Source organism: Coffea arabica, chromosome 4c (assembly GCF_036785885.1).
Source record: "Coffea arabica cultivar ET-39 chromosome 4c, Coffea Arabica ET-39 HiFi, whole genome shotgun sequence".
In the NCBI taxonomy this organism is placed as follows: Eukaryota; Viridiplantae; Streptophyta; class Magnoliopsida; order Gentianales; family Rubiaceae; genus Coffea; species Coffea arabica.
Genome location: NC_092316.1, coordinates 3,376,347 through 3,396,991, shown reverse-complemented (window position 1 = coordinate 3,396,991; position 20,645 = coordinate 3,376,347). Strand labels below are relative to the sequence as shown.

At 36.5% G+C, this 20,645-nt stretch overlaps 3 protein-coding genes across 31 annotated transcripts; 1 reads left to right on the top strand and 2 right to left on the bottom strand.

Annotated features, from left to right (window-relative positions):
* The first annotated feature begins 3,038 nt into the window (after window positions 1–3,038).
* LOC113739665 (uncharacterized) lies at window positions 3,039–12,248 on the top strand. Of its 26 annotated transcripts, none has more exons than XR_011812916.1 (5): window positions 3,050–6,543; window positions 6,871–8,198; window positions 11,131–11,179; window positions 11,473–11,492; window positions 11,592–12,248. XR_011812916.1 is itself a non-coding variant. In XM_072045479.1 (4 exons), exon 4 carries the CDS (start codon window positions 8,340–8,342, stop codon window positions 10,800–10,802), a length of 2,463 nt encoding a protein of 820 aa, XP_071901580.1. In that variant the 5' UTR covers window positions 4,855–5,038; window positions 5,233–5,305; window positions 6,380–6,543; window positions 6,871–8,339; the 3' UTR covers window positions 10,803–12,248. The 26 variants fall into 26 exon arrangements, 10 of the variants coding, with proteins under 10 accessions (XP_071901581.1, XP_071901580.1, XP_071901577.1 ...); XR_011812915.1 differs by having other exon boundaries at window positions 11,473–11,544; window positions 11,657–12,248; XR_011812909.1 differs by having other exon boundaries at window positions 4,855–6,543; window positions 6,871–11,021.
* A 176-nt stretch (window positions 12,249–12,424) lies between these two features.
* Window positions 12,425–15,860, bottom strand: LOC113739664 (O-fucosyltransferase 13-like). Of its 3 annotated transcripts, none has more exons than XM_072045483.1 (6): window positions 15,844–15,860; window positions 15,303–15,385; window positions 14,872–14,979; window positions 14,652–14,740; window positions 13,502–13,723; window positions 12,425–13,371 (listed from the first exon to the last, which is right to left on the bottom strand). In XM_072045483.1, exons 3-6 carry the CDS (start codon window positions 14,881–14,883, stop codon window positions 12,639–12,641), a joined length of 1,056 nt encoding a protein of 351 aa, XP_071901584.1. In that variant the 5' UTR covers window positions 14,884–14,979; window positions 15,303–15,385; window positions 15,844–15,860; the 3' UTR covers window positions 12,425–12,638. The 3 variants fall into 3 exon arrangements, with proteins under 3 accessions (XP_071901584.1, XP_071901582.1, XP_071901583.1); XM_072045481.1 differs by lacking the exon at window positions 15,844–15,860 and adding an exon at window positions 15,543–15,837 and having other exon boundaries at window positions 14,872–14,942; XM_072045482.1 differs by lacking the exon at window positions 15,844–15,860 and adding an exon at window positions 15,543–15,837 and having other exon boundaries at window positions 14,872–14,926.
* Window positions 15,861–18,201: 2,341 nt separating this feature from the next.
* Window positions 18,202–20,645, bottom strand: LOC113740249 (uncharacterized protein At2g34160-like). 2 transcript variants are annotated; one of them, XM_027267800.2, is made up of 5 exons: window positions 20,370–20,645; window positions 20,179–20,227; window positions 19,087–19,149; window positions 18,908–18,972; window positions 18,202–18,503 (listed from the first exon to the last, which is right to left on the bottom strand). In XM_027267800.2, the coding sequence occupies exons 1-5, from the start codon at window positions 20,496–20,498 to the stop codon at window positions 18,387–18,389; spliced, it is 423 nt and encodes a 140-aa protein (XP_027123601.1). In that variant the 5' UTR covers window positions 20,499–20,645; the 3' UTR covers window positions 18,202–18,386. The 2 variants fall into 2 exon arrangements, with proteins under 2 accessions (XP_027123601.1, XP_027123602.1); XM_027267801.2 differs by having other exon boundaries at window positions 20,179–20,258; window positions 20,370–20,509.

Here is a 20,645-nt window from a genome sequence, read left to right as displayed (position 1 = left end):
GGAGTTGATGGGTTCTCATTCTGTGTTCACTTTGTTAGTTGAGAAAACAAGAGAGAATGTCTCCAGTGAAGCACTTGAGGCTCCTCTGTTGCCATTTACATGAAATTTGGTTTGTTTTTGGTCTTGTCACATTTTTTTGGCCTGAATTTCAGGGAATATAGCTCAAGTTCAGCAACACAGACTATGTTAAATGGAAGCAAGAGAAGCATATTGTTCCAGATGGTGTTTAGGACAAGATATGTTACTGCTATACAAGTTCATTTTAGAGCTGTCTTTGCTTGTATTGTTGTTCTTTGATTGTACTCCTGGCTTTTGGTTGTAAGGCTAGTGCTAAAACTTGGTTTTGTTCAAATCTTGCAGCTTTTTGGTTACCATGGACCATTGGCTAACCGTTAACCTGGAAGAATGTATTTACAAGCAATTTCTTAGTTTACTTCATTAGCATTTTGTCCCTAGTACTGATAGATGATTTACGTAGCTTTACAAAAGATAGCAGAAGCCATCCGGGAGTTGAAGCTCCAAATCCCCTCTTCTCTTCCTCTTTCCCATGATCAAAGTAATTGGATCCGAGTTTGTTGTTGTTTTTACTGTTGTCATCCTCGTTCGAGGTTGTATTGTTGTTGTTACTGTTGTTATCATCATCATCCAGCATCCCTCTTTTTTATTAAAGTAATTTGGCGATGGAGTTGGGAAATCTGCTACTTTTTTGCCTTGAGGTACATGCACCAGAAGAAGAGAGATTTTCTTGGGATTTTGAAGCCGTCTTCACGGCTGAACTCCCTACTTATAGCTACCAAATTAACTACACAAAATACTGCACTGAGTAGAAGGAAACTAAAACACTAAGAACTAATAAATGATGGTAACAAGGATCCATTTACTCTAAAAAAAAAAAAAAAAAAAAAAAGGATCCATTTACTCTTCTCCTCTTTATTTTTCCTGCATTTGTTTTATGTTGTTCCTTGGTTTGAAAATTCCTGTGGAAAAATGTTTTCTACATGATTGCTCACAGTAGCGCTTGCATCATAGGAAAGGAGATTACCAGCTGCTATGCTAGGCATCCCAGGACAAGTAATATTGCTGGTCCTTAAATTTCCTGTTTCCAGATCGTAAAATACTAACTGCAACATGTCATGGTACCCCAATTTAGTAGTCATCAAGATTTCACTAGTTTTGTGCGTTGTCCCTATGACTTCAAGTTTGGAAACTGGAATTCTTGGCAATTTGATTATATTCTTAGCCCAATTTTTATCCTTCTTGTTGAATATCCATAGCTTCAACATATTATGACAAAATGGTCTTCTATATACGATGGCAAGATCATCTCCAATCTGAGTCACTTGACGAATTCTTTTAGTCCTTTTAGGAGGAAAAACCATCCCAAACTTCTCCTCTCCAACATGAAAATATTGTATAGCTCTTTCACCATCCACGAACAATGCATCTTTCCAATAAATACATCCATCCACGCAAATTGTCCCCTTCTTGAATTTCTCCAGTAGTGGTTTGTTGCTCATCGTCCTCCACAAATTCGTTCCAGTTACATGAATCCTCCACTTAACTTGCCTGCCAAATTCCAAAGTGCAGAGCACTTTATATTCCTTCCTATGAGGATCAAATCCCAGAAACATTGATGGATAACGGAATTGTAGTGGACGCTGATAAGGGAGCGCTGCAGCTTTGTGCAAGTAAATGGTCAATCCCCTCCTTTCTCCTTATTTCACTAACATCCCCTCATTTTTTCTAATTTATTTTTGGCTTTTTTTAGTTTTTATTATTTTACTAATATAACTTGTAAACACTTATCTCAGGGGCATTTATGGAAATAAATTTCCCTCCCTTTCCTGTAAACACTTTTTTATGTTTACTTTTGACTCGTGGACTGATTTTGTTATAAAATCCTAAACCTCAGGGGAGGTCAGTGTAATTGTGGAAACCTCAGGGGAGGTCAATGAAATTGTCAGAAACCTCAGGGGAGGTTTCTAAAATTATCCCCAAATTTTATTCAAAAAAAAATCTCATCCCAAAAAATAGACATACAAAGAGAATACAAGAGAAAGGGAAACAGTTTAAAAGAATTCAAAATCAATGAAAATTGATATAAGTGGTACCATATATATATATATATATATATATATATATTCTACATCACTTAACCTCTTTTATTAAAAATATAAGATAATAACCCATAAAAATGAAGCTTATAAACAAATAATCTCTCATATTTTTTGAGAGCAAATTGCTTGATGAAATTAGTTAATTCGCACTAATACGTATTATTTTGTAGTATATGTAAAAATGAAAAACTAAATATATATGTATGTGTGTGTGTGTGCGCGCGCGTGTGTAGCAGATCGGGTGCTCGTGAGTTCTTAATTTTGTAATCCTAACCTATCCCATATATGAGCGAGTAGCCGATCATCTTTTGACACGATAAAATAATACGGATCTAGTATCCTATATTATGGATTAAATGAGATCGAATATTATAAATTTTCGAGTCAGCATGTATTTTTTGCTATCCCTAGCATGAATCACAAATGACACATCACGTCTACAGGTTCTTGGGATGGAGTTTTTTTAACAGGAAGGTGAATCATTTTAGCATGGTCCTAATGTTCATCCGCTAAAGATGCTTGTTTAGTCAACAAAAAAATTATCCATATTCATGAAGATATCGCTACAAAGTCTTGTCTAACCAAGCAGCAATGAACAAGAGAGGAACTTGAAAAACAAAAAAGAAAAAAAGAAGAAGGAAGTAAGAAATCATTTTCTCTCCAATATCTGGAGTTTCTTTTAAAATAAGAAATAAAAAATCAGTCCGTGGTGTAAAATATGTGATAAACTAACAAAATGAGAAAAATCATTTTAATTAGAATTAGGAATAGGTGTAGATGTAGATGATAACAAATGATAAAAAAAAAAAAAAAAAGAAAAATGGTTGTTTGACTTGGTAGTAAAATGCATCCGAAAAATCACCGCCACCTAGGCAGTGCGACTTTCTTACCATGCATCCACCTCCAGTTGATAAATCCCGCTTCCCACACCCTTCAAAAGCCCAAAACCTAGCTTCCCCAGCTGACGCAAAACCCTCTACCACCACCAGCTTGTTGCGTAACTGGAAACAAAAAAAACAAAACAAAACAGAAAAAAATACGCACAACACACGCCAGGATCCCCTCAGAGCTCCCCATCAATGTTCCATCACCCGGTAAATTCCATTTTCCATCCCTAAGACTTATATTGCTATCCGTTATAAAGCCTTGTTTCCACAATCTCATCTATTTATACTTACAAATAAGTATGTATACATAAACCTAGAGCCCCATATTAAAACCCTTTTTGGGTTTCTGATATTTTATTAAATTTTCTGGGTTCTTTTTACGTTTTTGTACGTTCATATTGGCTATTACATTCTTTAGGAGTTTTTGATTGATTCATCGATTGATTGGGTATGATGGACCTGATTTATTTTATTTGATGCTGAACTGGATTGGGTTATTTTTAGATGGGCATTGGATGCTTTCTGAGAATATTGGCTAAAGTTTTGATTTTTGGTGGCGGGCATGTTTGGTTTTGAAGGGGGGGAATTTTAGAACATGCTATCTCTGCACCTGGCTCGCAGATTTGGCACTGCAACCCACATTGTAGCGGCTGCTATTACGTGTACTGAGAGTGTTAACTCTGTTAGGGAGAAGCCCGTTTCCAATGTGGTAAGGGAACCCATAGAGTTAGATGAGCCAGCCCTTGTCAAGTTGAAGAAGGAAAGGGACCCTGAGAAGTTATTTAATTTGTTCAAGGCTAATGCTCGTAATAAGTTAGTTGTTGAAAACCGGTTTGCATTTGAGGACACGGTTTCTCGATTAGCCGGGGCGGGCAGATTTGATTATATTGAAAATTTACTTGAACATCAGAAAATTTTGCCCCAAGGTCGTCGCGAAGGGTTTATCATTCGGATTATAATGCTGTATGGAAAGGCAGGTATGTTTAAGCAAGCTGTTAATACGTTCTTTGACATGCATTTGTATGGTTGTCAGCGAACCGTCAAGGCGTTCAATGCTGCACTGAAGGTTCTGACTCTATCCCGTGATTTGGAGGCAATTGAGTCATTTTTTAGGGAAGCTCCTTTAGAGTGTGGTGTCAAGCTAGATGTATACTCTGTGAATATCGTCATCAAGGCAGTATGTGAAATGGGAATATTGGATAGGGCACATTTGATCATGTTAGAGATGGAAAAGTTGGGAATAAGACCTGATGTGGTTACATATACGACGCTTATATCAGCTTTTTATAAGTTTAACCAGCGGCATATTGGTAATGGGTTGTGGAACCTTATGATTCTCAATGGTTGTTTGCCTAACCTTGCCACATTCAATGTCAGAATCCAATTCTTGGTGAATAAAGGTCGGTCTTGGGATGCTAATAAATTAGTGGGTTTGATGCATCACCTAGGTCTAAAACCAGATGAGGTCACATATAACTTGTTGATCAAAGGGTTCTGCCGAGCTGGATTTCTTGATATGGCAAAAAGGATTTATTCACATTTACCTGATCGAGGCATTCAACCAAATGTCAAAATTTATCAGACAATGATTCATTATCTCTGCGAAGCCAATGACTTTGATTTAGCATATACGATGTCTAAAAAAAGCATGGAAAAGAATTGGTTTCCAAGCATCGACACTATACTAAAGCTACTTGAAGGGCTACGGAAGACTGGAAAAATTGATAAGGCAAAATTTGTGATCAGTTTGGCTAAGAAAAGGACACCACCTTTTTCTGCACATCAAATGAATACCATGCAGTCTATGCTGACAAGAAAATATGGGAATATTCAAACTGAAACTAAACTGTGATTTTTGGAGCTCATCATCGTTCTCTACTCAAGGCTGTTGAGGCAACCGCAGCCTGATAAGCACTTTTCATGGATCAGTATTCAGAAGACGGTGCTTCTTCTTTGTCTTAAGTAAAAGCTATGGTGTCAATGAAGACCCTGGAGAATTGAATATCTGCCAAAACTTTAATCATCTAAATTTTTGTGAGTCTCTCTCTCTCTTTCTCTCTCACGAGTCTGTGATAAGTCTGTGACATGTGTTCACCCCCATGCAGAAGTAGCTTTTGCATAACTCACAATTCCATTTTCCGACAAAAATTATCTGCTTATTTGCTACCACAGGACACAAATTTCTCTGAGAGTTTAATGTGTTTCTTTTGTTATTTCGGTACCAGTAGTCATATGAGAACAATGTAACAGAATGGCAGCTGAAATCCCTGAATTGAGATGTCAAAGGGTGTGATGCAATTGGTAATTTCACAAGCTACTTTTTATTTTCTTTTGCTCTTTGCACTGCTTATTAGAATTGGCTGTATATAAAGTCAATTCTACTTAATAACCTAGGAGCCATGGGCTGGGTCACGGTGATTAGGAGAAAGCATGTAATGAAACATGTCGATTGAATCTTAAATCTGAAGAGGCTAAAACATTTTAGCATTTAATTTTTTCTGTAAAAGTCACTTTTCCACGGAGGGAGAGTTTATTGAATAGACAGGGTCCAAATGTTATTGAATTGACAATTAAAGTCATCAGCTATCAGGTGTTGAAGGCAGAGGACGCGTTTCTTTGATAGATGATACATTTACTAAAGGAAGGTTCTGTTGTTGAAAGCTGTAATTATAATTGCTTTGTAGTCGGAGATTTAAAGAATTAATGTTCCAGTGACTACTAAAAATAAGTATCTTTTGTTGCAGTTTTTTATATTTATGTGCCTCTTGTAATTTGATTGGTCAAGGATCTGACAGTTCTGTGTTAATTTAGGTTTGAGGCTTGGAGAAGAGTCATTGACCTTTTTCCTTCTTGGAGGCATAATTCAAACAGTTTTTTTTAAGTGAATTTTGAATTCCTTTATTAAGAGGAACAAAATTTATGTTGAAATATTTTTATAGATAAAAAACGGATGCACCTGCACACCAGGTGATGTGGATGTTGTCCTCTTGCTGGAGTGGATGATATCATCTAAAGCACTTATCTCATTTTTTTTTGGTGCACATAATTAATTAGAAAGGTTGCTTGGCACAGCAAATTAATGTATATGGAAAGCCTGGATCTGTTAATTTTTTCAATAACTTGTATGATACAATTTATGATATTGAAAATTGTTGCCATGCATGTTAAGAACCTGTTCTGGAAATTTTGGAACTACCATTTTTACATGAGAGATTATTCTTAGTCTGCTCATTACTGATCATAGTCTTCTAGAATTTTCATGTAACTCTACATATAAATTTCTGCATTGCATCTTTACTCAATCTAGAGGAGTTCTATGACAGGATTTACATTTATGCTGTGACAGGTAAAACTTATAATATATGTTATATGCAGTGATATACAAGCTGCCCCTTCTGCTCATTGTTTACGTACAAAACCGTTGTCCGGTACCAGGATGGATAGCTGGATGGATGTATTCAGATACGACCGATTGCACCGTTGCGCTAGTGAAGATTGAGACTGGGGAGAATTTTCATGAAATACGTGACATGGTTTAGGTAGAAAGCTAAGCACATGCTTCATTTCCATATTTTCTTGAAGTTTATTCTAGAAAATGTAATGTGAATGACCACTTAAACATCGCAACCTTACACCCAATGAACATATATATGAACCCCTTGAAGCATCTTCAGACTTGGTGGGCACGCTTAGTTTCCTAGACATATTTTGGTATGCCCAGGAAATGCTCATAAAACATATAGAAGTATATACTGTTCCCACTTAAAAAAAAGTAACTAGAAGAAGAAGTATATGCTATTATCCTATTTGTCAACCTTTTGCAGTTTGTTCCGGAGATAAGGATAATATTTCCATTTCTGATGCAGGTAATAAGGCAAGTAGCGGGTGTGTCTGCAAGTTTGTTCTAGAGTTTGTTGACTGGCTTGAAGGTCAGATATAACATATACTGTACCCTATCTTCTTGGCCAAATTTAGAAGGAATAAAGATGGGCATGGCTTTGGAACCTGCTATTTGTCGGAACTGCAATTCTTATCACATGCAAAAGAATCCAGATTACTGGCATCATTATGTCAACTATATTTCCCATAAACAAGAGCATTGGTACCTGTTTTTGCATACGTAAATTTCATCACTGGGATGGAAGAAAAGGGTGCATCTATTATGTTTTTCATAATGATGACAGCGCAAGTTCCTCGTGATTGGATCACTAAGTTTCATCTATGCCAAAGGGAGTGCTACAGCAAGAATTCTATGAGAACATCATGATCCTTTCATGGGAAGGCAGGGAAATTTCGTCAGCTGCTGGATAGATTCAAGGGCTTCAGATATAGTCGTTTAAACTTTTAACTCTTGTATTGAAGTATCAGCTTGTATACAACATGAACTGTGCAGCATCTCATTGTACTCCAATTGAAGCACTGACAACCTACCCTCTCCTCCATGCCATTTCAGGATCTAATCTATACCCAATATGAACTAACAAGATTTACGTTTGATCTTTGCCGAGATAAGGAGCTGAATTGTTTAGTTCACAACATTTCCATCCGGCCCTTGTGCTATTTTTTCTTTATATCACAGACAGAAATCTTTTGAAGTGAAATCACAGAGGAATATCACCAATGACGAAGATGATTTGTGTGTAACCACCAAAATACCGTATGTATTCAGGCCATAAAATTGCTTCTCTGGCAAGTGTAAAGATAGAAAGTTTTTGCTGCCCAGCTAAAATAATCACTCCAATGAATGCAATCTACAGACGACAAAGGGCCCTGGATGACAATACGTCGTCCAACTTCGTTTGTTGATGCAATTTGGTGCTATTGATGTTTATTACTACTTTTTATTCGTCCATTAAGGCCCTTTTCGGCCATCTCGTTTCCTTCTTTATTAGTATTATTATTTTTTTAATTTAAAGGTCTCCTTATCTTCCTCTATATATTGACTGTTTGAGACTTGAGAGAACAGTTGACCGACCACCACGAAAAATCAATTCCCGCCAATTGGCCAAGCGAATTTGTACCCCGGCTATTGTACCATGCCAATTTTCTAATTTCCCTGGAAGCAAGAAGGGAGTGAGAGTTCTTGACGGCCTTTTTCCCCCCCTTAATTTTAGGTTAACTTAAAGGGGATACATAGAGCTTTTGGAAGCAAGCTGTCATATTAGCATAGGTTTATCAGATTAGTTGATCAAAGGTCTGCATTTTCTTCTCAAATCTCAATAGTAATTATCTGATCGTATGCAGATTTTCTATCTCCAATGAATGAAAACTGTAGGAAACTGCTCAAAAGCTGTAATTTTGTGGGTGAAATAAACCTAAAAATCTCGCCGTTCACATGTCTAAAAACCTTCTTTCTGGGATTAAACGTCTCAAGCCCAATCCCAAGTCAACCCATGAAATTCCGGTTCCAACTCAGATCAAGAGACTCGTAGTTGAGGTGTGTGAGATCCTTAGGACACAAACTCAATGGGAAGAAATGCTTGAAACCCGACTGTCGGTGGAGGAAATAGTCCCATCTGAAATTGCCCACTTGGTGTTTGATAAAATTCACAATGCCGATTTAGGGCTTAAGTTCTTTGGTTGGGTCTCTGATAGACCTTATGGCTGTTCTCTGGATGGGTTTGCTTATTCTTCTCTTTTAAAGCTCTTGGCTAAGTTTAAAGTTTTTTCTGAGGTCGAAGCTGTGCTCAAGAGCATGAAATGCCAAGGGAAGGTGCCCAGCCGAGAAGCTTTTGATGTAATAATAAGAGCCTACTCTGATTGTGGCTTAGTTGATAAAGCCGTTGAGTTATATTCTTTTGAAGTAAATACCTGTGGTTTGGTGGCAAATGTGTTGGCTTGTAATTCTTTGCTTAATGGACTTGTGAAGAAAGGTAACATTAATGATGCAATGCGGATATATTGCGACATAGTTGAGAGAGCTGATGGGGAAGAGAATTGTTCTGCGGATAATTATACTACAGGTATAATGGTGAGAGGATTGTGCAAGGAAGGTGAGGTTGATAAAGGTATGCAATTAATTTTTGCTAGGTGGGGAAAGGGGTGTATCCCAAATATAGTGTTGTACAATATACTGATTGATGGACATTGCAAGAAAGGCAATGTTGAAAGAGCTTATATGCTTTTTAAGGAGTTGAAACTAAAGGGATTTTTGCCCACAGTTGAGACTTATGGAGCAATGATCAATGGGTTCTGCAAGGAAGGGGATTTTAAGAATGTTGATAAGCTTTTGCAAGAAATGAATGAAAGGGGATTGGCAATTAATGTAACTGTTTATAATAGCATTATAGATGCAAAGTACAGGCATGGTTGTGCAATGGATCCCATGGAGACTGAAAGAAAGATGATTGAGGGTGGCTGCAATCCTGATATTGTGACATATAATACATTGATTTCAGGCACATGTAGAGATGAGAAGGCTCAGGAAGCTGAAAAACTTCTAGAACATGCGAGGAACAGGGAATTACTGCTTAACAAGTTCAGTTATACTCCTCTTATTCACCTCTACTGCAAACAGGGCAATTTTGACCGAGCCTCTAATTTGCTAGTTGAGATGACAGAGCATGGACATAAACCTGATCTGGTAACTTATGGAGCTCTTTTGCATGGGTTTGTGGTTTCTGGTGAGATTGATGTTGCTTTATCAATTCGAGACAAGATGATTCAAAGGGGAGTGCTTCCGGATGCAGGTATCTATAATGTTTTGATGAATGGACTTTGCAAAAAAGGGAGGTTTGCTGACACTAAGCAACTTCTTGCTGAGATGCTTGGCCACAAGTTGTTACCTGATGCATATAACTATGCAACATTAGTGGATGGATTTATCAGAGATGGTGACCTGGATGGGGCAAAGAAACTGTTTAAGAAAATAATTAAGACTGGAGTAAATCCTGGACTTGTGGGATATAATGCCTTGATTAAGGGATTCTGTAAATTTGGGTTGATGAAAGATGCAGTATCGTGGATGAATATAATGATGGAGAGAAACATTTTTCCAGATGAATTTACTTATTCCACCATTATTGATGGATACATAAAGCAGCATTATCTGGTTGGTGCATTGGTGATGCTTGGAAACATGATCAAACGAAATTGTACTCCTAATGTGGTAACATATACCAGTCTAATCAATGGGTTTTGTCGCAATGGAGATCTTGCAGGAGCTGAAAAGATTCTTAGGGATATGCAGTTGAGTGGTTTGATGCCTAATGTTGTGACTTATACCACAATAATAGGTGGCTTTTGTATGGTAGGAAACCTTGCAAAAGGAGCCTTCTTTTTTGACCAAATGCTGATTAGAAAGTGCACTCCCAATGACATTACATTTCACTTTCTGGTTAAGGGATTTTCAAACAGTGTACTTGATATATCCAAGCAAGAAAAGATGTCTAACTATAGTAAGTCTGTGTTTCTGGATGTCTATCAAAGAATGATATCCGATGGTTGGGATTGTCAGACAGCAGTTTACAGTTCCATAATTGTTTGTCTTTGTTTGCGTGGTATGTTCAGAACAGCACTGCAGTTAAGAAATAAAATAGCTAGCAAGGGATGTATTTCAAATCCCATCAGTTTTGCTGCCTTCTTGCATGGTATTTGCTCCGAAGGAATATCAGAGCAATGGAGAAGCATTGTCTCATGCAACTTAAATGAGCAAGAGCTCCATGTTGCTGAAAAATACTCTTTGGTGTTTGACCAATATTCAACTAATGGAATGACTTCTGAGGCCTCACATATCTTGCATGCATTGATTAAAGAAGAACATTATCAGGAACTGAGGAAATATCAAAGTTTCAGTTAGTTAAGTGCAAGGAAGAACTTGAAACTTTTATTGTACTTCAAACAAGAGTATCTGAAGTTAACCAACACATTAGTGCCTTGCATGAGATGAAGGAGCTGTCTCAAGGACTAAATTATGTGTGTTACCCTGGAAGTAGAGAATACATGCTATACAGCACATTGAGAGCTAGTATAGGAGTACTTTGGCTCCATTTGCTAATATCTAAAACCTACTGTCATGGTAAAATCAAAGTAGATGGAAAGTTTTTAAATTTTAATCTGAATCCTTGATTTTTGGAGGAAAAGCCATCTGGCGCTGTCGTTTGATATAATTACTATTTTCTGTGTAGGTGACTTGTGACATCCGAAGTGTGAAGTACATACTCTTGATAAATGGAGGTAAGATTTGGTTGCAAGTTCACAAACTCATATAGTTTCATGCCTGAGGTACAGATCATAGTAAAGTTTTTTGTATTGCTAGTGGACTGCTATTTTCCCACTCTAAGTACCACTATAAATGCTTCTGTTCCTGTTTGTTTTCTAAAGAAACTACAACTTAGAACTTACAATTTTCCCGTCATCCTTTGGTGGATGATTGGAGTATTAGACTATGGTGGCAATTATTCGTATTTTACAGTTCTGTTTAGCTTCCAAGTTTTATGCCCTGTATGAAAATTATTTATTTTTTGCAGAGAGAGAGGAAATATGCAAGGTGATTTTGTTTTGCATCTTTCCTTCAGTAACAAGTAGGCACTGCTGTGAAAGTCAGTCCTCTAACACTTTCCTTTTGATTATTATGCGCAATTACTAGTCCCAAGTTGATTTCAGATTGATAGACATGCAGCCACTAATAGTGCCACTTGTTAATCCTGGAAGATTTTCATGAAGTTCGACAATCTGCTGATAAGTTTGGTGGACGAGCTCTCATGTGAATGTGCCCTTGCACAGTCTTGCGACATTGTAAGAAACGCCAATAACTGATAGAAGGTTGTGTGTGATTTTGCTGGTGGCCATGTCTTGATACTAGTAACTTTAGATCTAAGGCAACTACAGAGGTGTCAGGCGGAACCTTGCTAGTTTATCATACGTAGAATGGAATTTGTCGATGCTGGCATATGCTGAAAGGTGGAACTGGAAATGGAACACAAACTTCTTGATAAGCGGTAGCTAGTTGGAGATACTTGTTGATACAAGTTTCAAACGTGATCCACATTTGTGCATCCGCCGGAATGTTGGAACTTGCATCCTTCCTTCAAGTCTGAATGTGTTCTCACGTGTGAGGCTGTGCGGCATCAAAAGTTTGTGTGACATGACTGACGACAGTGATCGTCCAACAGAATATTCCTTTTGGGCAAAGTGCACACATGAAATTTGTAAAGAGATTTTCGATTAGGGGCTTTAGCACTCTCAAACTCAATAGCGTGTAACCGCATCATGTTAATGTAGGATTTGATTCTATTCAACGCAATACTCTGTCCGTCTGAATTGAAATGTGCCCAGAAAGAGGACCCTGATTGTCTTGTCATACAAAATACATGAACATCAAGTGAATTGATTGATTAGCTAAATGATGCACAACAACATCTGGTCCAAATTCCACTGTGCAAAGATTTGGCGTGCACATAGAAAATAAAACGCAACACGTCAAAACAAATGCATGGTTCAATTCATTAGCTAAACAATGCCCTTCATGCTGGGACAGATCTACAAATATTCGAGATACAGTAACCGTGGTCTCCAACTTAAACAACTTGCTGACTATCCAGGTATCTCATGTAACAATTTCTGCTCCCAAAACCAAATCAGTGATGCAAAACTACATAAATTTGAAGGGATTTAAAAAATGATTATAATCTACCTATAACTGGAACTCACAAAAGCAGTCAGATAAAGCAGAACCCCTACTCATTACAAAATCATCTCTATGAGCCTTCCACAGTGCTTCCATTAATCTTTCCCCTCTGAGCCCTTGAGATGTGAATACTGCAAAAGCCCTCCTACTTAAGAAAAGCGTTTTGTACAACCCCTTCATAGCCCGTATTGCTGCTACCATCTTATCCATATTCCCAAAGTACGTAGCAATGTAATAGTCGCTGTTAATGGATACATAATAATCAAGGGCAGCTTTTGTGTTTCCATGCATGCTTGTGAAGTCCTCATCACTAAGAAGGGTGGATTTTCTAACAGCATTAGTGTATACAGAGGTAAGCCCTTCAAGTTCCATAAGCCCATCTCCAGCGGCCAAATATATATTTGTGTTTGTAGGGACGGAAAGAGCCTGAAGAATGAGAGCAGTCTCATTTGGAGTGAGGGGACACTTGCCGCGGTTTCTCCAAATACGGGATGCTTCTCCAGCCCAGGGTTTGCGGTCCGCACGTGCTGCCTCTATAGCTTTTAAGGAGGTAGAAGAAAGACCAAAGTACTCACATTGGCTGTATGCAACCATGTCAGGTTCAAACCTCAGGTGCAGCGAGAGGAAGGGCTTAGGTATAGCCTGCAGAAGCTCAAGGCCCTTTTTCTCCAAAGAGTTAGTAAGTCGCAGAGCAGTATAACAAGCTTGACAAAGAGCAGCCTTTCCATGTAAAGGATACCTACAGAGAAGATAGTCATAATATCAAAAAGTGGGATTCAAATAAGTGAGTTTTGCTTCAACATTTCACGTGTGCAGCCATTAACGCTTTCTAACACTATAAGAAATATAAATAGATACTTGAGCTTTACCTATCCCTTCTCTGACTCATTGCAGGTGTCATAGATATATAACGATGCTCCAATAAAGCAGGAAGTACACTTTCAACATAATCAAACCGGCCTTTTCTCTTGCTACAATCCACTCGAAAAGGTTCTTTTGATGCAATATCTGCAGGCAAATCTTTAACTACTTTAACATAGCCATTCATTTCTTGGATGAAGTAATCCACATCAAACACATCTGCAAACCCACTGAAATATAACAGAAAAAGTTATGCACAATATCACATGGAAGTAAACAGAAAGGAAAGCACTAAATAAAAAGATGAATTAGAGATGGATTAGGAGATGCATCTCCCCTGTATATTCAACAGAAGTTGGTGGCATAGTTTAAGATATCTCCTTCACTTGAATAGACAGCACTCACCTAAGATTTTTAAAGGCCAAGTGAAAAAAAAAATCCTTAGATCACAGTCCAGCTGTGAGACTGTGATTAACCATGCAAAGGAAAGGATGAGACATTATCAATATGTTGGTTATAGGAAGAAAACTTCCACATTTGGCAGAAAGAAAATAACTCATCCTTCAATGTACAGACTCGGGTTGTCATAGTCCAAGAGTGCTTGTGAAGGATTACATCCCAGGGATGACTGGATTGAATTACATGAGTGCAGGTATTATTTTACTCCACAAAGCTCTCTTGATGAAATGCCACAATTAGCCGATCATGGCTCACAAGCTATGGATGACGGTTTAGATGTATTTTGAGTGAAAGAACTGGCATCAACTCTTCTTCAAATTCCATATATTGCTTATACAATTGCCAGGGCTAATATAGGTGCTACAAAATTATCAAGAGTAAAATTGTGGGCATTATCTTGTGTATTGAGGCAATCTTAGGAACAGCATGCAAGAACTACAGCCTTAAGCTATTTGATTCTTACCTGAGCAATAAACTACACAATGCAGTCATGATCCTAAAATATGCAACTTGTGCTAATCAAATTGCTATACGAAAGACTAATATTGAAATGAATCTCAAACATGGAATGGTCCTACAATTGAGACAAGTTTAGTGTTGCCTTGACTGGCATCCTAGGGAAGTAAAAGTTAATATATAACAAAGATGCAACTCCATGAGTGGATAGCCCGATAAGTATTACATAAGAGCTTCACTTACCTTGATTCATTCCAATATGCGGCCACTTCAAATTTGGGCAAAACAAGAGTTGCATTAAGCAGTCGAGCTATCCCAACGCCATCGCAAAACTGCAAATTGCACAAAGCACATCGAACATGATGTTACGATATCATACTACAAAGGAAAACAAATGAAGAAAGCAGAGAGGGGCCGAAGTGTGAAGTTGAAAGGGAATAAGAAACAAAGGCCAAGTACTTACATCCCTTCTCATCTGATTGAGCCCACCATAGCAATCCACACGAATGTAACCATTACTGTGAACAGGTAGAGCTGCAGCATATCAACACAAAAAACCAAATCCAAATGTCTGCATTGGAAGCCAGTCAACTTTGACTTAGAGAAAAACTAGATCATCCAAATTATATATCCATCATGAAAAGCCCATCCAAGTTATCTATTCATTTCCAAGCAAATCCCGTTTACCAGATACAGATTTACAAACATAATACCAACGAAAAAACATATAGTACATCTTCTCAAGGTTTAAAATTCGTGAGAAGTTCCATAAAATCAGCACAACCCATTTAGAATCTGAAAACATGATATCTGCACCCTAAAACCCAGCAAAAGAATATACTGAAACAAAACAGGAATTTCCATAATTGAAATAAAGAAGTCCATAATACTAACGAGAAGGAGGTTGTTGAAGCCACCATTTGCAGGGTCTCCATTCAACAACCCTTCGAAGACTCCAAATCTCCGGTCTATCTGAGCTGTTCAATTAACAATAACACGTTAAAATTTTCAGCATTACCTTTACAAAATAACAAGACGCTAAAAAAAAAGAACTTTTCGTAACTTCTAAGAAGTAAACAGAGAGTACAGGTGCACGAAGTCCAGGGAAAAAAAACGAAGAGATTTGTAACTCACAACGAAGTAATACTATAAGGGGTTCCAGAGAAAGGAGAAGATGATGAGAACAGAATCAGGAACAAAGAGACTATCAGCAACACTACAATACCAAGCAAAGGTTTCTTGAGCATTAACTCTATCATCTTTTTCTTTCTTTCTCTAATTTTTCATGAATTTAGAGGTCAAAGAAATATAACACTAGCTGTCTGTTTCAGATCCAGTAGAAGAAGAAGCCCCAGATGCCTTCCTTTGGTAAAATTCTTGAAGGCATGAGGAATCACAGATCCAGCAGCAGTTTAAAGAATTAAAATAGCCGTACACTGTCCAAGCTTTTAACTATCCTCAGATTGGGTGGTTGCAAGGCGGACCAAACTGCCGGGAGTCCGAATAGTATCGAGTTTTTTTTTTTTTTTTTTTTGTCAAAAAAACAGTATCGAGTTCGGGTGGGGTAAATATTAGAGATTGACCCGTATTGTAATCAGGTCTTAATTACATGGTGCCTGCTGATAATTAGGGATCAGTATTTACGAATCTATAAATTACCCCCCTAGTGACTAAAAGTCAACAGTATATGGGTAAAAAAAGAAAAGATAGTTATGCCCGTTATTATAGGAAATTTGTCTAATAATCCACTTTTATTTTCTTTTTCTTCTTCTTTTTTTCTTTACTATATTTGGATTTTTTTCTGTCTCCATTTGCATTACGGTATATAAATCTCATTGATAATGTACTAGTTAACTTCATTTTATGATTAAATAGTTGTTGTTATTTTCTTACAAAAAAATAGTTACCCTAAATCATCATAAAAAAAGTGGTGTAAAATTATTAAAAATAATTTAAATGCTTTTTAATTTTGTTAAGGATTTGTCATTAAACATAAAAAATAGATATTGCACATTAAGTATAAATATTTCACTTTTATTTTATTTTTACTTTTTATTTCTTATTAATATTTTCTTTTGATGTTTAAAAAAATACTACTATTATTTCGTTATATAACATACTTAATTATCACGAAATATTATGAAATTAATAACTCTAGATTTAGTAAAAATATTTTACATAATTTCTATTTTTATTAGGAGTTGATGCATCATAACAATTGATGCATAATATTTATAAGTTTTTTAATAGGTGCTTAATAGACACTTGTTGTTTGTATTGTAAATTTTCACAGAAAAATTTTTACGTTTTCCATAACACATTTTTCAATTACCTTTTTACCTCACATATATCGAATTGTTACAGTATATTTTTCTATAAAAAAAATTCTAAAAATAGCAATCCAAAAAGGGACACCTAAATTACCCCTAACCTATATGCCAACACTAACAATTATTACCCCTATTTTGCATCTAAAAGCATTCCTTATTTAAATATTACATTTTCTAAATATTAAAACCTAAATTACATCTTAACTAATACTTAGTAGGCGGTTGATAGACAAGCCCATTAATTATATCAATAGAAAATACCTAAATTTATTAATATATGATATTTACTTTCTTATGAAAATTTGTGATGACCAAATGTTTCTAGCATGAAAGTTACATTATATATTTAACCATGAAAAGAAATTCTCTAATATATTATTGTTGAAGTTTGTATACAGAATTAGGAATGAAAGATAAAGAAAAAGACCTAAACACGCAAAGAAGAAAAGAGAGGAAATTAAAATAAAATAAAATAAAAGTCATCAGACAATATCCTTATAATGAGGACATTACCGTCTTTTTACTATGGACATACATTTGGCTTGAGTTATCGAGGGCATTTTATAGGTTTCAAAATTACAAGAAATAGTTTGCCGTCGAGCCGTGATTACATGGGAGCAATTTATAATTGAGCCATATAGAATACTAATAAGAGTTCACTTCTCGAAGTTGTTTTTGAAGTTGATAAATAAACTAGCCTAAACTATATTCCATTCACTTCTCGAAGGCCATGACCCTCAGCAAAATTTTCGACAGAAATGTGTAAAAATCCTTTGGTTAAGTAGAAAGAAGGCGTTTTGTCGGTGGAATCATAACCCTTACCAAAATTTTCAACGGAAATGTGCAACTATCCTTCGGCTTAGTAGAAAGAAGGCGTTTTATTAGCGAAATCATAATGTTGCATTTGCAATATTAGGACAACAAAAAGAACTGCTGAGGAAATAATTCAAAATACCATGGTAAAAATATTTGATTTTTCTTTAAGCTTTCCAAATGATAATCGAAAGCTTTTATTCATGTGTTAAAAAATGATAGCAAACAAGTTTAGAGAAGTTTTAAAAATTGTTTCCTAAAAAATTGCTCTATTTAAACGATTCGGGGTGTGCCCAAAACAAGGACAACCGCGAAGTTTTCTTTTTTTTTTTTTTTTTAATTTTATTGCTAACAATATCTTAAACTCCCCAAAAGCAGCAGTGCTTCTGGTTAAGTCGCCAGATGAGCAGAGGGGGGTGGAAAGCGACATATTCGATTTCTAGGGATGCATGGTGGCATGAAAATATACGTAACAGGCTGCAAGGCAGCAAATTTAAAAGAGGCTGAAATTCAGTTTTTCCTTGTCAAAACTTTTCCGAGTTGATAATCGAGAATGAACAAACTCTCTATGTCAAACAAAGTGGTTAACGTCTCATCAATTCTGGAAAGGTACATCCCAAAATTGAAATGAAACATTGAGCACCAGAAACTTAAGAAAAAGATGCGTTCAACTAATTGACATCTCAATGGAAATAAAAGCTTGAAAATGTAACGAAAAAACAAAAGAAGACAGCCTTGTTAGCTATTGAAAAATGTCTTACAGTTCTACCAAAAATTGATTGATTCCTGCAGCTTTAATGAACCCAAAAAAAAAAGAGACACAGCCATTATCTTATCAGCTCTGTTCCTCTACATTTCCAGACTGCCCCACTTTCCCTTCGTTCTCCCTCTCCTCTTGCGAAGCAGCCATCAACTCATCAAATTTTGCCGACTTCCCCAGCACTATCTCAATCTGCAACAGAAATTTCAGCTAATGTTCAACAAAATAAAAGAAATATGACAAGAAACTGAATATGCATGTCAGGTCTGTTTTGAATTAAATGAGATTTCTACTGGTACAACGCAATGGGTGTCTGAAGATCAAAAGAGAACAATGCCAAATGAAAAGCTATCTCAGAAAACCGGCAATTCAGTCTTTATCACTTAGAATTAAAACTTGAGTACTGCGGCCCATTCACTAAACCAATAAAGGTTAGAGAGCTAACAGAGGAGTACTAATTTTCCCATTATAACTATTTACTTCTGCCAAGTTTGTAATTCAATACGAGGGAAGACAAAAGGGGGCCAAGATATTGTAGTTTGTCATCAGGAACGCAGAAGAAAACTTCCCAAAACTCACACATTTACTATCATTACCTTAGCCTTTTGAACAGGTCGCCCCCTGGAATCATCCTTTATCTCCACAGTTGATGTCACTATTCCTGCAATAGTTTTAATTCAGAAAGAAATAAACTTCATCCTACCTGGATCATAACAGCCATATCCACTACATAAATTTAAGTTTTGAAAGATATAACTGGGAGGAAATAACTCACTCTTTTCAACAGCCAGGCCATTGTTCTTCAGAATTTCTGCAACCGAAACAACTGTAGCAATTGCTGCAATATTACATTAGAAATTGACATCAGTGCTTATTACCAGAAAAAAAAATAATAATAGTGGCAAAGTAAGCAGCGCGAAGACTTCTAAAGAAGCAATCTCATGTTGGTCATGTAATGCACAATCAGGCACTGGTTCTTTGTGAAGTTCTAGCTTACACCAAATCATGATACGCTTCAAGAACATAAAGCTAAACAGTTGCAGCCGTACATATACTTCACAAGCTATCAAGTTAAAGATCATGCTTAGCTCGTTTAACCCATGTCCAAATCAACAAGAGCTGATTGAACAGGATGTGAAACAGAATATGATTCCTTTTCAATATCAGGAGCGGAATGCCAGAGTTTGTCCATCCAAACAGCATCAGCTATAATGGGAAAATTAGTACTCCTCTGTTAGCAGAGAATCGCCATTTTTTTAACACCTCAAACAGTGTAATTTTTTGCATTAGATTTACTATGTTTGTTGCAGGCAAATTATAGCGACTCGAAACTGTGCAATTCCGCACTTTCTTCTATGCGCCAACTTTCAGTTTGTAAATAGACTTCACAATACAGCAAGACAGGACAAATAAATATGAACAATTAAAACTAACAACAGATTTTAATGGTTTGAAGAAGAAAACCATACCAAGCAAAAATTCAGAAAAGGTATAGTATACAGTCAAGTTAGTTTTCAGTAGGCAATAGACATAGTTGTCACGCGCCCCTAGGTATCTACCTGTGAAATCACCAAGTAACTTTATATACGGTCATTATAGACATACCAACGGAATCCAATCCAATAGACGCCCTAGTAATTTGATGGACTATTTACACAAGACACAGGCTCAGCAGTTTTCCTAAGAAAAGGAACATTAAATGTTAACCTTATTCATGAGCGCCAGGCAAGATGTTCTTTATTTCAGATAAGCATTCAAAATCCATGAACAATATTCAAATCAGTAAATCCAAAAAAAAAAAAAAAAAAAGGATACGTATATTAATTACGGAACGAATTGGCAAAACAAGCCTAGATTAAGAAAGTACCCATCCCAAGGGCCGAAAGCTCCACCTCATTGTGCTGCTGCATGTACCTCTGCAACCATACATCGTAAACCAACCACCAACTTTACATTACAAATAATTGATTTAGACACAAAAGAAAAAATTCAGAAGCTTGTGAATTTGAAAAAAAAAAAGAAAAAAAGAAAATGAAAGGAAAACAAAAACTAATATACCTTGGCGAGGTTGACGTAGAAGAAGAGAGGCTTTTTAGTATTGGAAACTTGAATGCGATTCTTCTTTTGAAGATCATTATTACTATTATTGATGTTAATGTTGTTTACTCCATCTGTTATCTCTTCCATTTTTTTTTTCTTTTGGTTTTTTCAAAATCTTCGATTTACGATGGAGATGAGTCTTTTGTCAGACAGAAGAAGTGTTGATGACGTTATTCCCTATTCGGGATTAGGGTTTGGGTTCGATTTGGGAAATTTGAAGACTGAGCCACGGAC